Source organism: Channa argus, chromosome 4 (assembly GCF_033026475.1).
Source record: "Channa argus isolate prfri chromosome 4, Channa argus male v1.0, whole genome shotgun sequence".
Classification (NCBI taxonomy): Eukaryota; Metazoa; Chordata; class Actinopteri; order Anabantiformes; family Channidae; genus Channa; species Channa argus.
Window position 1 is genome coordinate 16,071,482 of NC_090200.1, and position 17,779 is coordinate 16,089,260.

Here is a 17,779-nt window from a genome sequence, read left to right on the forward strand (position 1 = left end):
GCACGCACCCACGCGCACGCACGTTCTTAATTATACAGGTTTAGAGGAATGTCACACAAATATCATGAGCGCTTCAAAACAGGCCACTGTAACCAAGGCAGGCGTTTACTGAGAACAGAAAAGTCAGTACCATAAGACGTTATGTGTGAAACCTTTTCAACAGACTACCTTATATCTTCCTTATTTAGGACACACACATATCCCATCAACCACATAACCTGGCATCTACTCACTCAGATTTCTTAGCAAGGGCCAGGGATCGACAAAGGCTTGTGGGAGTCATTGGAACCAAAGAGCGGCAGCTGGGGCAACTTCTATCGTTTTCCGGGTCACTTTCAACCGGAGAAACCGGGGACGGATAGGTCGGAACCAGCTGCATCTCTCCTGCGTCCAAAGGTTGGGCAGGCGATTGCTCGACCCCAGGAGCATCCTCGATCTGTGCTGGTGCAGACGCATGGTCTGGCACCGACCCCGTGCTAGTCTTAAGCTGGGGGTCCTGGGGGTGGTGATGATGAAGGCAGCTGGGGTCAGGGTGATGATGATGGTGATGGTGGTGATGGTAAGGTTGCTGCTGTTGTACCCTGACGTCCCGGAGGTGCCTGTTTTCGCCGATGAGCTCGTCCACCCGCCGGTCCAGCTCCTCTATCCGGGCGCGCTGGGTCTGGATGAGACTCTGTTGGTTCTGGACGATAGTGGTGAGTTCCCGCAGGTACAGAATCGCCTGCACTGGGTTTTCTAGCAGGCTGGAGCTCATCATATCATAAGAGAAGAGGAGAGAAGAGAAAAAGATTTTTTTTAAAAGCTGGACGGGTGGATAGAGGACAGAGGAAACAGACAGAAATATCCGTGAGTGAAGACGAGAGGGTGAGGTGTCCGTCTTTATCCTCTCCTTGATTCTCCTCGGTTTTGGATGAGGCTGAACGGCCGAGCTAGCCTCCGTTTATCCGGTCGTTTTCCTCCCTCCCCCTCTCACTCTCTGTTACACTGCGCTGACTGGTGCTGAGGAGAGAAGCCAGATCCAGATGTGACAGGAAGGGGGGGGCGCAGGGGTGGCGCTGGAGGACGGATGCGTTATTACGCACAGACACGAGAAAACACCAGTGGAGGCACGCACCCTATAGGATGTAGAAAAACTAATTATCTGAAAGAGCTGGTCCTGTTTTATTGCACTTAAAGTCTGAAAATACATTTCTGAAAATATGAAAAATGAATGTAAAGACACCTGACCCAGTTTGGTCAACTATTAGGTTAAACGAAATAGGTTACAAAATATAATACAACTACTACTAATAATAATAACAACAACGACTGTAATTCTTTTGTTTTTGAGATATACTGCTTTTCCTTTCATAAGCTATGTGCACTTCAGTTCATTCAAGTCGTCGAAGTTCAATCAAGTTATAAAGTTTTCATTTCCGAAAGATCATGAAGGCAACTCTCCAATAATGGTGTGGTCACGTGTTTTGAAGATGCGGAAGCACGGAACTGTTGTTTTGCTACACAAGTAGCTGACATCGATAGCCCGTTTTTTTTTTTTAATTGTAAGCGGTGACGAATAAACAGCACACATGGTGAGGTAAGGGTGTTATCTTCCAGATTGTTATTTTGAAGCGTATAACGTTATTAAATCTATTATGTTTGGGTTAACGTTAACGTTCTTTTTTTAAGCACGGGTAACGTTAGGTTTTCATTATAGAGTCTTTAACGTTAAGGTCAAGTAACCGCATAGTAACCTTTCACAGACCGTTGCTTTGCAAGTAAACTATTTGCGTTTAAATGGAATAGCTGCCAGCTGCTAATAAAACTCTGACAGAAAATATCCACAGAGCATCAACCTCACAACATTGTCATGTGAGAGCAGCAGCAGGGCCTAGAGTCGGATGAGGTCGGTAAGTGTGGTGTGTGTGAAAGCAGCAGGGATTTAGTTCTTGGAGACGTGTAAAATGACTACAAGGGATGTACAAAAATGACAAAGTGATGCCAGGGTATCAGCAACCAAAATACGTAAAATAACTGTAATCAGTCCATGAGTATAAAAATTGTGGCATTGGCTCAAACAAGCATGGACCTAACATGCTTGAAATTAGAAAACCACTGAACTGCCACATTCATATTGGTTTTCACTCACCACACACAGATCGGACATTGATTTCTTGACTGAATTGAAAGTATAATGTCGTCCACAGGAACTTCTGTGCTCCAAATCACTTGTAAACTTTGCTAAGTCTTTTTTTCTAGGATGACACAAAAGCATTTCCTGGAAGGCCAGGTGTACTCTGTGCCTCTCATCCAGCCAGACCTGAGGAGAGAGGAGGTTGTCCATCAGATAGCAGATGCATTATTCTATTTGGAGACCATCTCTACTGATATTTTCAGACGGTAACTGTGACTGTTTTTAGTTAGAATTTTAATTTCTGGTTACATAACACAGTTTCTAGGGTTGCATGTATTTCTGGTTGTAAAGTGATTAGAATTGGGCTCTGGTAACTATGCACAAGTGCACTATTTGTCACAGTTTGAGACATGTTTCTGAACAAAGTATTAATTAAAACTAATACAAAATAATGGGCTATTAAAAGGTGTACAATTGTTGTAATGATTCTTTTACAGCCATCTGTTTTGTAGACTGATTAGATATGTCATTCCTTAGGTTTCACTATGGGAGAGGCTGGAAATACATTCAGGCCATAAGTTGTCACAAGGCTGTTTTCAATACCACTTAATTTGTAAATCATCTTTTCAGCCTGAATTTTGTTTTTAGGTTTATGGCTCTTCCAGATCACAATCAATTGACCATTTAACCATTAGAATAAATCAAGAGAGAGTTTTGACTTTATGAGTAGTGTTGACATTGGCTTAGTCTCTTCCTTGTCATTTATTAAGAGAATTTAGAGATTATAACCTTATAAAACACAATGTCTTAATAATTAGATGGTTTAAAGCCAATAATCAATGTCTCCACCAAAACAGCTGCTATTCTTGTACAACATTGTTCTTAAATAGAAAAACTATATAATATTTTTTTATTATTCAGCAGACCCTTCAAGAAGTTGAATAGGGTATCACTGTTCTCTATGTAGGATACATCATAGTATATTTGAATTAGTTTATAGATGTCTGCACTCATGTTATTTTGTGTATGTGTATTGGTTCCAGGGTGTCAGAGAGTGTAGAGAAGAACCGTCACCAGCTGCAGAGTGTCACTGACAGGATCCGGCTAGCACAGGCCCGTGTAGACAAGATCAAAGGCAGTAAGAAAGCGACTAAGGTAATGGCACTGTATCTTTGGAAAGTAGTTTTACATATTTCATTTCTGATACACAATATTGACAAAGTGGTAGAAAAATCTAATTTTAAGATCCCTTTTATATATTCTCTTTTTTTTTTCTATGTACAGGTGTTCTCCAGTGCCAAGTTCCCAGCACCAGATCGACTTCAGGACTACACTTCTCTTTTTACTGAAGCTACAGACCCCTCCTCACAAACTCGATCCCGGCACAAGATACAGAATAAACTTAGACCCTTTGAGGAAAAGACCCTACAGGTGAAATAAATACAGTACACTGAAATCCTGATTGCACATGGGTTTTGATTTTTGACATGCATTTGTTCTACAGCTAATGTCTTGAAACCAAAAGAGTCAGTCATGTAAACCTAGCCTAGAATAGAAGAAAGTCTGTTAGCCTGTGGGTGTAGGAGCCAAGTACAAAACCGTGATAAATGGAGGCATAGCTTTTATATTAGTGCTGCAAATTCTGACAGCTTGCTGTGGTCATACAAGGACAGGAGGGCTTGGACCAGCTGTCTGACTCTATATGGACTGTGCAAGCACATTTCGATGACCCATTAGAATTTATGCAGGAGAGAAAAGCTTGTCCACAATCACATGGCTAGTTCACCTTGCTTTGCCTTTGCCTGTCCACTGGCACTGTCCCTGACCTCTAGTGTCACTTCTGTATCCATATTGATGCAGGTGTTGCACACCATTAACTCAGTTGGAAGTCATACCACTCAATATACATACTCAAACACTCACCTATAATTCCAAGCTCCAAGTTGACACCAAAAAAAGAAAAAAAGTACAGGGGGCACACTTTGGGAAGGGAGTATGTTGGAAAGGAGTCACTTCAAGTGGCCATCTGTTGTTTCTAAGATGCCTCACTGTGGGGTTGTTGAATTACAAATTGTGTTTAACCAGGAATCATCTCAGGATTATTCAGGGTGAGTGGCAGGGAAGGACGCCTGTAATTATTTTCTTAGCCCAACATGACATAGACATGAGTGACCATTTGGATCCTTAAACAGGAGATACAAAAGAGGTGAATTAGGCGGTCTTTAGAATCTGCATTTAAATGACCCTTCCCATTTACTGTATACATTAGTCAAATTCAGATTTGGATTGGTTATGTAATATAGGCAGAATATTGTAGGATGTTACATTTATGCATCATTATTGGACTGTAAGAATACACTCCAATTCTATAGTAGTATTTTTTCCCTGTGTGTGTGTTCTGCTCAGCACAAGCTTCTGTATTATTTATAATGAACATCAATTTTTTTCTTCCACCATCTTAAAAAAACATAAAAAAAATACAGCATATTTTCTGCTGCGTGAGCTTGGTCTTTAAAGTGCAATTTTTTTTTAAATACACATTTGTGAGTGGCTGAAAGGGAGAAAAAAAAAAGAAAAACACTGCTTGCAATTTTCTGTGGTGTAGAAATGCATTATTCAATGTCCCCCAGAAGCAATGTCCTCGACTATGTAATTCAGTATTGCAGTGCTGTTTGTCTGTGTGCAGAAGGCCTTTGGTGGCAGTTGAAATATATATTATTCACAATTTAACTGACATGTTACACATCTCTGTCACTCTCCTTCTTCACGTCAGGAGAAGTTAATGTATTATCCTGTGTGTGTGAGTAATAAGAAGAAGTCTGAGGATGAGACTGAGGAGGGGCTGGGGAGTTTGCCGCGCAACATCTCATCCGTCAGCTCCCTGTTGCTCTTTAATACTACAGAGAACCTGTGAGTTCAAGAAGACTAATTGACAAAAATGCCCACTGTGGACATTGCTCAGAGTTGAGTCTTGTTTTGTCTTTCTTCCATGTCTTGTGATTTGTGTTTTTTTGTTTTTTTTAAAGATATAAGAAGTATGTGTTCCTTGATCCTCTGGCGGGAGCAGTGACAAAAACGCACACTACACTTGAGACAGAAAAAGAAGAGAAACCGTTTGATGCTCCGCTGTCCATTACAAAGAGAGAGCAATTAGAGAGACAGGTACCTTCTACACTTTATTCCAAACAGAAAACTCAGTCAATGATATGTTTTAAAAACATTTAACATTGGTACTAGTACATTCAATTACTAAACTTGATGATTTTTCTCTCTGACAGACAGCAGAGAGTTACTTCTACATGCCAGACCTGGGCGAGGTGCCTGAGATAGATGTGCCATCCTACCTGCCTGACCTACCAGGCATCGCAGATGACCTGTCCTACAGTGCAGACCTTGGACCTGGCTTTGCCCCATCAGGACCAACACACAACATCCCTGAATTGCCCTCCTTCTCTGAAGAAGGCAATCTAGCAGGTACACATATAGACCCATCAAAAGCAACCTACAACCCACCTGTTTAAACTTGCTTTTGGTTATTTTAATCCTTATTTTCAGTCTCTTGTTGCAATGTCTGATATACACACAGTGGTCACTACGCTCTTGTGGTTTGGATTGATAGGGTATTTGTAAACCGATTGATTTTTTATTTTATTTTTTTTCCTGTTTCAGGGTCTCAGCTTCCAACTAATGCTTCATTTCCTTCCCCAACTCCACCTCCACCTCCTCCACCTCCTCCTGAGCCTGCCCTCATTCCTGCTACTCCTGCAGGAGTCCCCCCTGCTCCACCTCCTCCACCACCTCCTCCAGCTGACACAGAAGTATCTCGACTCCCACCTACAGGTATTTCACATTCAAAGTTTTATACAGTCTACACACAAAAGACTCAAAGGATTGACGTTGGGAGTTTATCAGTGTGGTGAAAACCTGCTCGTTGCTTAATCATAAACACCGTTGGTCAGAATATGCAGACCGCAGTCCCGGTCTTGACCCAGACTCTGTACTGACATATCATTGAGTTTTTACTCAATTTTGGCGGAGATTACATTTTGACCAGCAAGTCTTTTGACATTGTTTCTACACAGCTACTCAGCAATAGGGATTGGCCACTACTCCTTGCCATTGGTTTAGGCATGAAGACTGAGATTGGTCAAGGTGAGAATGTTAGCCAATCGCAGGCACAGTAGGGTGGGCCTTCACTGAATAGAGCCGTGGAACACCCGCATTCAGAGTGATAGCAGGGACAGTGACAGGGAGAGAGAAGAGGAGATGCTACACAATGGTAAATTTCATCCTCTTCCAACTTTTTAAAGATGTGTTGCTGCAATCAAATTCAACATGAGCTAATATTTCCTATGAAATATTAGCATTTCCCAGTTTCAAAATCTGATGTTCTATTGTGAATAAAAAAATGGGTTTATGAGATTTGCAAATCATTGCATCCAATTATATTTACATTTTACACATCTTGCCAACTTTTTGGGGATTGAGGTTGTAAATTGCATCCAATTATATTTACATTTTACACATCTTGCCAACTTTTTGGGGATTGAGGTTGTAAATTAATTTTTATGTATAACTGTATTATAATGCAACATGATGATGCTGTGGACCTGTACATGACGAAATTCTCGATGGACCTACTTTAATCATAATTTATTACCCCCGATATACACTATGAAACACAATTCAGTCTTTTAAATTAGTTTGACCTAATTGACATTAATGGGCATAAACCCAAATTGCATTTCACACTGACTGACACCTCTGACTACAGGTCCTGTTTCCGGTGCACCCAGCGAGGTGGTTCAACCATCAGACAGCCGTGCTAGTCTGCTGGAGTCTATCCGCAATGCTGGAGGCATTGGGAAAGCCAAGTTACGCAATGTTAAAGAGCGCAAGATGGAGAAGAAGAAACAGAAGGAGCAGGAGCAAGGTATCATAATGTGTAGTGATGTGGTTCTGCTCATGTTTTATTAACTGATTTACAATGAAGCCTAAATAATACATGCAATCAAAGCAGGCTTCACAGTCATTTGCTTTATGGCCTTTATAGAAGCCAGCCTCATTTAATGGTTGATCTGGTTACAATTAGATTTTCAGTTGTCTGACCTAATATTAGACTGCACATCTTTGCCTTCATTTATGGTTGACAAGCCAGGCCATGACCTAACATTTCATTTTTGAATAGAAGTGCTTATGCCACCTAACCAGATAGAAAGACTTATAATTATGTGCTCCACTTTGAAGTGCAGCACTGGGAAATAAATGAAACTATTTCCCTGCTCCAATTACTAATATTAAATATATTGATAGCCTGATTACTTGGTAACTGCTTTTCTTTGTTTCTCAGCAGTGGGAGCAGCATCTAGTGGTGGAGACTTCATGTCTGATCTCTTTAATAAACTTGCTATGCGAAGAAAAGGTGAGGAGGGTCTTTTTAATGTCAAGACATAGTAGTTTTATAATTTGAACTACATACTTTGAATAATGTGCGTTGTCCTATCTGCAGGCATTTCTGGGAAGGGTCCAGCAGGTGGGGAGTCAAGTGATACTCCTGCTGGTACTGGTGGTGCTTTTGCTAGGATATCAGGTGTCATCCCACCACTTCCTGCCCCACACTCAACAACAGATGATGACGACTGGGAAGCATAACCTGATGGTCATTAAATTTAAGCACTGATATTGAATGCATTTGATCATTGTGGAAAATTTGTCGTACAGTAGACATGTGCCACTTGTGCCACCTCAGCAGCCCTTAGAATAATATAAGGTTATACCCTCACTATGACATGTCAAAAATAGTAAAAACAAATTTTTTTTTTTTAATCAACATATTCATTAAACAGTCAGTTCATAGAAATGTACCTTCATCAGAATTTCATCGAAAGTCGTTTAATTGATTTTTAAAGGGGAATGCAAACATTTGCACCAATATAACTATTTATTTTCATTATTTTTCAGATGATAAAATAACATTTTTCTAGCTAAATGTGCATCACCTTACACTAAAATGGCATAAGGGGATGCAAAATTAACCCTAAATCTAACATAAAAACAATGCATATTTAGCTGGTACTTCTGACAGTAAACGCCATTTGTAAGGAAAATGGTTGAGTGAATAAAAAAAAAGTTGAAAAGTTTGTACCCCCTTTACACATCAATTATAATCAACGTTTAAATTTATAATTTAACGTTTATATATTATGTTGATTAAAAAATTATTTGTTTTACACTCTTTGCTATTTCAAAATAAGTGGATGCAAATTTTGCACCCAACTGTAAAAGTAAGAAGGTTTTCATCTCACAGAACCTTGGCCTCAATCTACAGTAATAGCATCATATTGCATTGACTTGTCTAAGTGGCTGAATGTCACTGAAAGTGAAATAACAATTTTATTGATTAAGAATTGTGAAACATTTCAAAAACATTAAACAACCATTACCATTAAAACACTTTCACACCCATTTCACTAAAATCCTTCTTTTGAATAAAATATTTGTATTACATAACACATTACAGTGAGTGCTTTAAATATTTAAAACTTATAATCCAGTGATTTGGATGCCTACATCAATGCTGTACCTAATGTTTGTAGTAGCTGCTTCAGTAATTAGTTTAACATGCATTAACAAGTATTACATTGGATTCTTGGATTTATTATTTAAACCATTAAATATGTTGGTCCTGGTCAAAACAGAGGGACAATATGTGAAAAGTGAAATGTAAAAAAAAAAGCTGATATTTGAACTACAGCCTGGGGAATCTGGGTCTGATGGACACAGTGTTCTAGAATATAAACAAAAACCAGCATAAAAGGGCTGCGACAATCATGTTGATAAGGAACTTATTACCTTTTAGTGTTTTTTTTTTTTTTTTTAGAATAGATTTGTTTTTTTTAGTAGAAAGAGTAGAAACTTCCAACTCTTGGTGCTTTCTCATGAAGGTGAAAACATGAGCTGTGTCAGTTAAGGCCAGCTACAGTTAAACTACATCTGCGTATGCTTCTTCTCCAGGAAGAACTAGGAAACAATATACAGACAGTATTAGTCAATTTTAGTCATGGTTGCCATTTTATTGAGTTTATAAGTAACTGCAAATGCATCTCACCTTCCGCATGGCAGAAAAGGCAGGACCAAAAGTTGTGTATATGCTGGTGCGATCTTTGATCCACGTTGGAAGTTTAGAGAAAGTAGCAGGTCGGGAGTAACGTCTGTCACACAACACAATGGAGGAATAGTCACTACGGTGACGGATAGCTCTTCCTTCGAGGAGAAAAAAATCAAATAATCATCACTACTAATCCTAATATATAATAAGTACCTTTTGATAGCATACTCCTCTATCATTATGAAAATTGCATCATTACCTATGGACTGATTGACAGCCTTCATGCAGACATTTTCTATTAGTGCTTGACCCGGGGTCCTACCTCCGATGTGGGGCTAAAAAAAAAACCCAACAACAACAAACTGTGATTACACTGATGATAATCTTCATCTTGATGCCCATGTGATATTATCTTGCCAGCTTTTTGGATGCAATAAAGACTAATAGGAAAAGCGCCTCACCAGATGTTTGTCTAGATAGGACATTTTTTCTTGCAGCTCTGGGGATTTGATGTTGGGATACGGCATTCCCACCATCACCACACACCTATTATTTCATGCAAATATAAACACAAATTGACACAAAACATTTAGTGGGAGTTACTGGTTGCACATTGATGTACACTCATGATGTACACTCACCTGCCCAAGTCATCAGAGAAGTTGATGCCCTCACTCATCTTTCCCCCAACCACAGAGAACAGTAATGCTCCTGTAAGTCCACCGCTGTCCAGAGCACACCTCTAAAATGAAATTAGACCAACAATGACTATAAGTGGTAAGGACGATTTTTGTTAGGACATATCAGCAGTGCCAATTTTACCTGAATACAACGGGAGAACTCGCTCAGCACCTGCTCTACCTGACTAGCTGCCTTGGGCTCCTGGAAGATCTGAGGATGTGTTTGGCATAGGTTAAAGACTGATAGTAAAGTTCTTTTTTCACTCTTCAACAGGCTATTTCTTCAACATTACCCTTGTTGCAGGAGTTGAGACATGATAATGGCATGTAGGGTCAAAATAGTAAAAGAATGTGGTTTATTTAAAGAAATAATGTAATTCACCTTCTTTTTGTTAGCCAGACGAGTCAGAGCACCACTAGCCTCCCAGTGAGCAATGATCCGTCTCGAATACTCATAGGAAGGGAAAAAACACACGACCCCTCCAGGGACCACATTACAAATGTTGGAGAGAATTCGCCCTGTTTCGTTCATCTGTCATCAAACAGGTACAAATATGCAGTAATTCTACAGGTCAACAACATTACAGTAGGAAGTTAGTGAAACAGCATATTTATGTGTCTGTTACCATGTGTGGGGAGTCTCTGTTTTGGAAAGTAAAATCCAGCTCCTGGCCAGACGGACCACTGCACAGGATGAGAGGAAGAATGTTCTCAGGAGGAATTACATGACCTACAAGCAAAAATTAAAATCAGTTACTTTACACACTTTCGAATGAACAAAAACAAAAAAATACAAACAGACAATACAGTTATCTGTATGATACTGTATCAGCACATATTCAGTATAAAGCTTAGAATTAATAAACATGCCAGTAAGTGTATAAACAGTGAACTAAGGTCAACTGATTTATGCTGTAAGTTCACACAGATCTTGTGCATCTGAGAGCACAGTACTTTTCCTTATTTCTGTACATCATCGGTACAGGAATACAAGGGTTTGATGCACAACCTGTGTGGTCACAGGTTGAATTCATAGAATCTCCGATATAAGGGCTACAATTTGTTTACCTTAGATTGACAAATCGTTGTTTCAGTCACAAGATGTAGTAGTACTCATGCTAAAAATAGGCTAGAATTTGAGCCTTTTTAAAGAAAACATTCCCTACATTAAACCAACTGATAAACACATCATTAGAAGAGAGTACATTCAAATACACAAAGAGAAAAACTACAAAAAAGTTCTGCAGTGTTACAAAATGAGCCACTCACCACAGGAAAACTCAGTGATGCGTTCTTCTCCCACTCCGGCAGAAAACAGTAGCTCTTGTTTGAAGTCCGAAACCTACATGTAACATGTCTTACAATTATGCAACAAAGACTTGAATTTATTTTTCAATAACTAACTATTACTTACAGGCTGCATGGTTCCTCCTGCAATTATGACTGCTCTGCACTCTTTCAGCACCTGAGCAAAGTGGACTGCTGGGTTCAGCAGCAGGAACTTGATGGTGCTCTCAGACAAAGTACCTGCAGTAAAATTGAAGACTGCAGTAGTCGTATTTGATTTGCTGTCATTAATGTGTGTGTAAATGCTACCTTGTCGGTGCACCACCAGTCTGCCGTCAGTGTTGCTGTTGGTGAGAGCCATGAAGAAACCCTCCACCTGCATCATGGGAGAGGCAGACAAAACTTTCTCTGTCTCTACAGAACCCTGCTGGTCTGATGAAGACACTGCACACAGACAAGCACAAAGAACAGATCAGTTTTTAAATGCATAAAAAGTACCCTCCTTGCAGCTAGACACTTTAAAAAGTGTTGTCATTTAGAAACAGGCTAGCTTTCTAGTTTGATCTAAAAAAAAAACCTGCATGCTTATAGTCTCCTTTGATGCATTTGATAAACAATTTGACTTGTGTATCTTGTCTGTGACTGTACTTCTAACACAGTCTTCCAACCTCATGGATACCATCTATTCGAAGCAACTTTAAGCACACCTTAGTTTTGTTATAAAGCAAGCTTGATTCTGCTATGGAAGTTGATTATTATAAGCCGTTTAATCATTTCATGCTGCTACCCTAATAGCACATGTCTGCAAGGAGGAAGCCCATCCCCAAAATATCCTGTTTAAATATTTGGGTGGTACAAACATTTGACATCTGACCTGGTGCAGTGCTCGGGTTGTTCTGCAGTGTTTGAAGGAAGCGGTTTAAGCCCTCTGTGCGTCGGTTCTCTTTGTTGGAGTTAGTCTGAGTGTGCAGACTCACACCTGAACCTGCGTACTTCTCCACAAAGGCACCTAGCTGCAGAGCGAAGCTATGAGTTATATGTACATTTCAAAAGATCACCCTCTATGAGGTGTAACCTAAACAATACATAGTGACATAAACACTCACTTTTCTGCTGATCAAGCTCTTCTCAAAGTATTTCTGTAACTAAAGTGAGAAGGACAGTGACATTGAAAGAATCTGACTGCAGTGTTCAGAAGATATGAATCTGATTTTTAATGCTGTAAAACTGTCACCTACCTTAAATAAGTTGATATTATCGATCTGAGCCTTGAAGAGGAAGTTGTTGATTGTAAGCATCTCTGTTCCTAGAAGAATAAGAAACATGTCCATAAATTCTTCTTATATGTGTGTTAGTGTGTTTTAATTAGTGTTATTTACTAACCCGTTTGCGTTGTCTGGCTCTGAGGATTGTGCCCCACTTTACCTGCAGGAGTTACACCAAGATTAGCGATGTCACAGGCACTCTCTTCACTTTCCAGCAATTTCCTCTTGAAACCATGTTACAAACCAACAATAATTAATTATCAAAAACAAATTGTTACCAAAATTCACTCACCTCCTAGTACCCGGACAAGTCCTTCAATAACAAACAGAATCTGTTTGATATACATCAGGTTCTTTGCCTTCAGTCTGCTCCTGATTGTGCATAAACATAATATACAAATCAATGGTGAGAAGGGTGAGATAATATTTTGTTTGTGAATTAGGGCAATATGTGAGTCTACGTGTGTATACTCACTTGTAGCGGTCAGCATACTGTGTGAGCTGGGAATAGGCACGGCAAAGCTGCAAAAGTTTAGTTTATAAAATTTAGAAATATCAGAGGGAACAGGCATCGTATAAAACGTGACTATGTGTGTGATGCTTTTTACTGTCATTACCTGTGCTCCAGTCAGCTCTGCACTGTGTATACAGGAGAGTGTGTCACTAAGATTGTGAGCTTCATCTATGATCACCACCTGTAAAAGAAAATATATTTCAAACAGATTTCTGTCCATAGCATTCAGTAGCAGATGAACGCCACTTCCTAATGTTAAAACTAATATTTAAGAATATTTAGGTACAGAAACAGTGAGTGCATTTACATAGATTTAAGTCCACCTAAAGTCCGATTAGATTTAGAAATATAAATACGTTTTTAGGTTCAGACTGTTGTGGATCAGCTGCATGAGACTCATGGAGAAAGCAGTTTTCTGTCACTATACAGTTAAAATCTCTGACCCAGGTTTAAAAAAACTCAGAGGTGAAGGAAGAATAAGGTAACTCTTCTGCTGCATGTATACGCTAAATTCTAGTAAACAGGTTATTAAGTGCATGTAAACGCAGTCATTGTCAAATGCCCCATATAAACGTGGAGGGATTACTGAACAGGCCTACTAGACACAGTGACTGTGCCTTTATAAAAAGTGTTTATATTTTTTGTTGTAGTACCACAGAACTCAGTTAAAAAGGGCACAAAATGACCTCTATAACACAAAAATTATTTTAAAAATAAGGCAAAAGACAAACGTGAAAATCCTGAGTATAAAAACACAAAATGACCTAAAAAAAGAGAGACAGTTGTCTTGAAAAAGATAAAATACAAACAAAATGACCAAAATCTTCCCAGACACATGAGAAAATAACCAATAAGAACATGTCTGTGTCTTTTTCCAGGGGCTCCATTTCCTTATGATCTGACAATGCCATAATCATGTAGGGTATATGTATGTACATTTTGTTCAAGGATCTTATTGATACAGTATGTACCAATGTGTGCCAGAGCTTCTTATGAGAAATCATGTGTATCATTATTTTGGTATTTCAAACAACAAAAAATGACAGTTGTGACTATAGCTGTGAAAAATGTAAAAAATTATATCTAATAATACCTGTCCCTTCAGCTTGACCCCCGCTGCTTTTCTTGTAGCTTCATGAAGTACCATCTGATAGGGCAACACCACCAACTATGCACACATAAAAAAAAAATAAATAAACTTACCTGATAAAACCATTTAGTTCTCTTTTAAATTCTAAATCTTTTTCTTAAGAATGTCCTGGACTGACAGTGAAACATCAACACAGATTAACGCTGCAATTAAAATCTGCTTGAACATAGATGGGTAAATACATACAGTGTATTGCTGTTAATCTAAAATAAACGTAGAGAGATCAGCAAAGACACTAAAAGTACAGACATGGTGATGAATGAGTACTGTCTTACCTGTGCAGGTGGAATTGCAAGGCGTGTGGCATAGTAAGGACATGAGTGTGTTTCCCTGCCCAACTTCAGCAGTTCCTCTATGTCGTGGACGGTCCCCAGAATTTCATCCCTCATCTCTTGCAGTGCTGAAATTTTATTGTAGGGACACACTGTCTTTGCCAGAGCTCGCTTACGTTTCACACCCTCCTCATGAATCTGTTTCTCTGTGAAATGGAGGAACAGATTTAAATGCAATCTTTCAATACAAATAAAAAATTGCCATGAAATGGCCTTCTCTTAGATCAAAAGTTCTGATGGGAGTGTGTTTACAAGCTCTCACCATGTTTGTTTTTCTGCATCTCCATGCAGCGGTCATTAATGCGCTGGATGCTGCCTAGTCGACGCACCTCCTCATTGATACACAGATTCTGTAAAGTACACAGTTATGCTAACTGCAAAACTAGTGTCAGACATCATTGTAAACAATCATGTTAAACTGACTGAATACAATTAAGTGTTCCTGTGTAATCCCCCTATATTGAAAGGGCACATAAGGGGATGCAAGCTTAACCCTAAATATACAACATCATAATAATGCAACATTCAGCTAGTACAAATGTTCTTTTATCATCAGAAATAATCAAAATGTCATAAATAATAAGTAAATAAAGAAATAATACTGCTTTATCAGTAACGTCACACAAACCTTGTGTATCTCTCAGATGCAATAAACTTATGTTTTTCAGTGTATTCACCCCATAGTGCACTTTTTCTCTTATTGTGAAGTTTGAAGCATTACAATTAAATCTGTTTAACAAACAGACTCCCTCTCTTTAACAAAAGTTGACTAGATGCACCTTCTTCCAGAGATAACAATTACTTGCATAAACAAAAACAGGGGAGGTGAGTCACTCTGAAAACAGCCTGTTGTCTCCATATTTTTCATATAGAAAAACTACAACTGACTGATGTTGTCTGTGCAACTGTCTTTACACTAGTGGCACTTACTAGAGTCTTGATTAAATTTTAAAGTTTTCCTATACAACTCTTTACATATCACACATTATTGCCTAAAAGGATCAAAAACCTTGACAAAGCATACTTACATGTCAAGATTGGGATCTATAGTCTATACTTGCATTCCTCACTGTTCAGTGTAAAGTCAAGCTAATATTGCTCTGAGGAATAAAAAAAATGTCAAGAAAGCTGTGAAGCCTTCTACAGGTCTACAGTTTAGTATTTAGCTTGAACACAGGAAAGAGAATGTTGCTTAACATTCATAATAAGTTTACTATTAAACTGGCTGACATCTAGGGAAAATAATAAAATTTAGGGAATTCAGAGTTTACTGGTGTGTTTGTGTGTGTACATATACCTGCCGTGAGCCCAGTGTGACCAGACTGATGTCCTTGTTAAAGGGACTCTTTTGCACCTCATGGACAAATTGGGCCAACTGGGAGTGAGTGCGACTGCAATAGTAAATCTATGAGAATGCAAATATTTCAATGACAGATATTAGCAAGACATTATCATTAAGTTTTATATCAGGACACACATTCTTGCAGCTAAAATGTGAAATCTGTGTCTTACACACACAGGCGCACACCTTAGTAACGTGTTCTTCGACCAGTTCATCATCTTCGTCATCTTCAGCTTCACAAAATCTGAGCACATGAGCAGACATAGCCTGATGTCAATCTCCATCCGTTTTGGCTTCTTGCAAAGATGATAACATCTGTTACTCATGAATGAATGACCTTACCTGCTTTTGCGCTTTGACTCATCATCACTCTCATATTCCGCAATTATAAGCTCGTCATCCTCTTGATCTTCGGGTATCTCAGTTTGTTCTTCCTTACTGAGCTGAAGCAACTTGAATGCCTCATTGTCTTCACAGCCCTACAGACACATACACAGAAATTAAAATCCGTAGTTTTAAAGACTGCAATTTTTGGGTCTGATGTCTGGGACCTAGAAGACATTTACCTTTCTTTTCAATGCATATTTTAGCTGAACATTGTTTCTGATCATTTCTAAGCGTTCTTCCCTCCTTTTCCTTTTCAATTCCTCCTCCTAAGACACACAAACATCCAGTAACATTAGGAAAAACCTGGGTGCATATTCAGAGGAACATCTGAAATACAATGATTTTGCACCTTTAATTTTGACACCAAATCGCGTTCAGCCTTTTTTTGAACAAAATCTGTGATCCAGTCAGGCTCTACTGAGGAGCTGGTAGTAGAGGATTGAGAAGTGGAAGTAGCAAGTGCTGCTTCTCCTCCCTGCAGTAGGACAGATGCCTCCTGTCGTCTCCTCTCCTCATAGTCTGTGAGCCAGCTCAACGCTCCACATATCAGACTCAGTGACTTGCCCTGGGTAAAAAAGGAAATACAGTAGTAGTTCAAGCTATTAATAAAATATACCAATTACTTGTGTCTCTCCTGCATACACACCGTTCCAGTTGGACTTTCAAAGATGCCAACTTTGCCCTGGTCAAGTGCACTGTACAATGATTTCATAAACTGCTCCTGGATGTTGTAGGGCTGGTAGGGAAATGGAAATTGGGCCCTGTCATTCTCCATTTTTATGAATTCCCTGGTGGACGACAGAAATGTTAACGTTTTACAAAACATAACATGTTGCGTTATGGAAATTGTAAAATCTCTAACGTAAGTCCTACATTTTGGGTAGATCATGTCAGGTCATTTAAAATCTTTACGGATGTCAGCTTTAGTACGCGATCATCTTACTAATTGAATTCAACTTATTGCAACGAACTAGAGTTGAATCGTCATTTTGAAGAATTTTCGCATGCATGTCAGGAAACTAAATTTGATATGAAACGCGTTCTCTGTGCGCTGTTTACCAGTCTTAACAGGACAACCAAAACTCTATTGAGCTATGTCGACCTCGTGGCTAACTATGTACTGTACAAGCCACCCAAGTACCCTTATGTTATTTGTTGACTTTTACCCACGGTTGAGAGTAACCACCGCATAAATCGCTGGCATATACTCACCCGTAGGTCTCCTAAAATGGAGGTTAACTTTGCGTAAAATGTTATTATTTCCAACTACCTGCTATTCAACAACCGCGCCAACTGACAGTAGTGGGCACATAATCTGACCAATAGGAAGCGAGATAAAACAATAAGTGCATGTTGTACTGCATCTTGATGTTTTTGTGGACGGGACTAATGTGTCTGTACTCTATTTATAGTATACTATGCAGTGCTATTAGGTAATTACACTATACAATAACTACACTTATCATTACCTTTATGGTGGTATAAAACAATTTGTACTTTGTGGATCTGCTCGGCTCTGTTTAGGTGCACCGCCTCTCCGGGAGTTGGACGCTTAACAAAAGTAACGCCACCAACGCGGGTTCATCCCCCGGGTTCCTCCT

General features: G+C 39.2%; 3 protein-coding genes across 7 annotated transcripts in view; 1 reads left to right on the forward strand and 2 right to left on the reverse strand.

Annotated features, from left to right (window-relative positions):
• The window catches only part of iqsec3b (IQ motif and Sec7 domain ArfGEF 3b), a 31,240-nt gene extending 29,964 nt beyond the window's left edge, over window positions 1-1,276 (reverse strand). For both annotated transcript variants that reach the window (XM_067500222.1, XM_067500223.1), the window contains exon 1: window positions 234-1,276. In XM_067500222.1, the coding sequence (XP_067356323.1) occupies window positions 234-757 (524 nt within the window). In that variant the 5' untranslated portion in view covers window positions 758-1,276. The remainder of the gene's footprint in view (window positions 1-233) is intronic.
• A 160-nt stretch (window positions 1,277-1,436) lies between these two features.
• On the forward strand, window positions 1,437-7,800 carry wash1 (WAS protein family homolog 1). Of its 3 annotated transcripts, none has more exons than XM_067500227.1 (11): window positions 1,437-1,576; window positions 2,239-2,379; window positions 3,157-3,268; window positions 3,398-3,544; window positions 4,887-5,023; window positions 5,140-5,275; window positions 5,392-5,587; window positions 5,783-5,953; window positions 6,888-7,046; window positions 7,464-7,535; window positions 7,623-7,800. In XM_067500227.1, exons 1-11 carry the CDS (start codon window positions 1,569-1,571, stop codon window positions 7,763-7,765), a joined length of 1,422 nt encoding a protein of 473 aa, XP_067356328.1. In that variant the 5' UTR covers window positions 1,437-1,568; the 3' UTR covers window positions 7,766-7,800. The 3 variants fall into 3 exon arrangements, with proteins under 3 accessions (XP_067356328.1, XP_067356329.1, XP_067356330.1); XM_067500228.1 differs by having other exon boundaries at window positions 7,467-7,535; XM_067500229.1 differs by having other exon boundaries at window positions 1,486-1,571.
• Window positions 7,801-8,004: 204 nt separating this feature from the next.
• On the reverse strand, window positions 8,005-17,509 carry ddx11 (DEAD/H (Asp-Glu-Ala-Asp/His) box helicase 11). Of its 2 annotated transcripts, none has more exons than XM_067500226.1 (28): window positions 17,391-17,509; window positions 16,825-16,966; window positions 16,528-16,743; window positions 16,358-16,444; window positions 16,134-16,270; window positions 15,978-16,035; window positions 15,747-15,854; window positions 14,712-14,799; window positions 14,393-14,595; window positions 14,061-14,135; window positions 13,071-13,148; window positions 12,929-12,975; window positions 12,746-12,825; window positions 12,572-12,613; window positions 12,427-12,494; window positions 12,295-12,333; window positions 12,063-12,201; window positions 11,498-11,632; window positions 11,316-11,428; window positions 11,171-11,243; window positions 10,528-10,631; window positions 10,284-10,433; window positions 10,044-10,112; window positions 9,863-9,963; window positions 9,683-9,767; window positions 9,481-9,556; window positions 9,222-9,376; window positions 8,005-9,133 (listed from the first exon to the last, which is right to left on the reverse strand). In XM_067500226.1, the coding sequence occupies exons 2-28, from the start codon at window positions 16,951-16,953 to the stop codon at window positions 9,101-9,103; spliced, it is 2,688 nt and encodes an 895-aa protein (XP_067356327.1). In that variant the 5' UTR covers window positions 16,954-16,966; window positions 17,391-17,509; the 3' UTR covers window positions 8,005-9,100. The 2 variants fall into 2 exon arrangements, with proteins under 2 accessions (XP_067356327.1, XP_067356326.1); XM_067500225.1 differs by lacking the exon at window positions 17,391-17,509 and adding an exon at window positions 17,052-17,363.
• Between the last annotated feature and the right edge of the window lie 270 nt (window positions 17,510-17,779).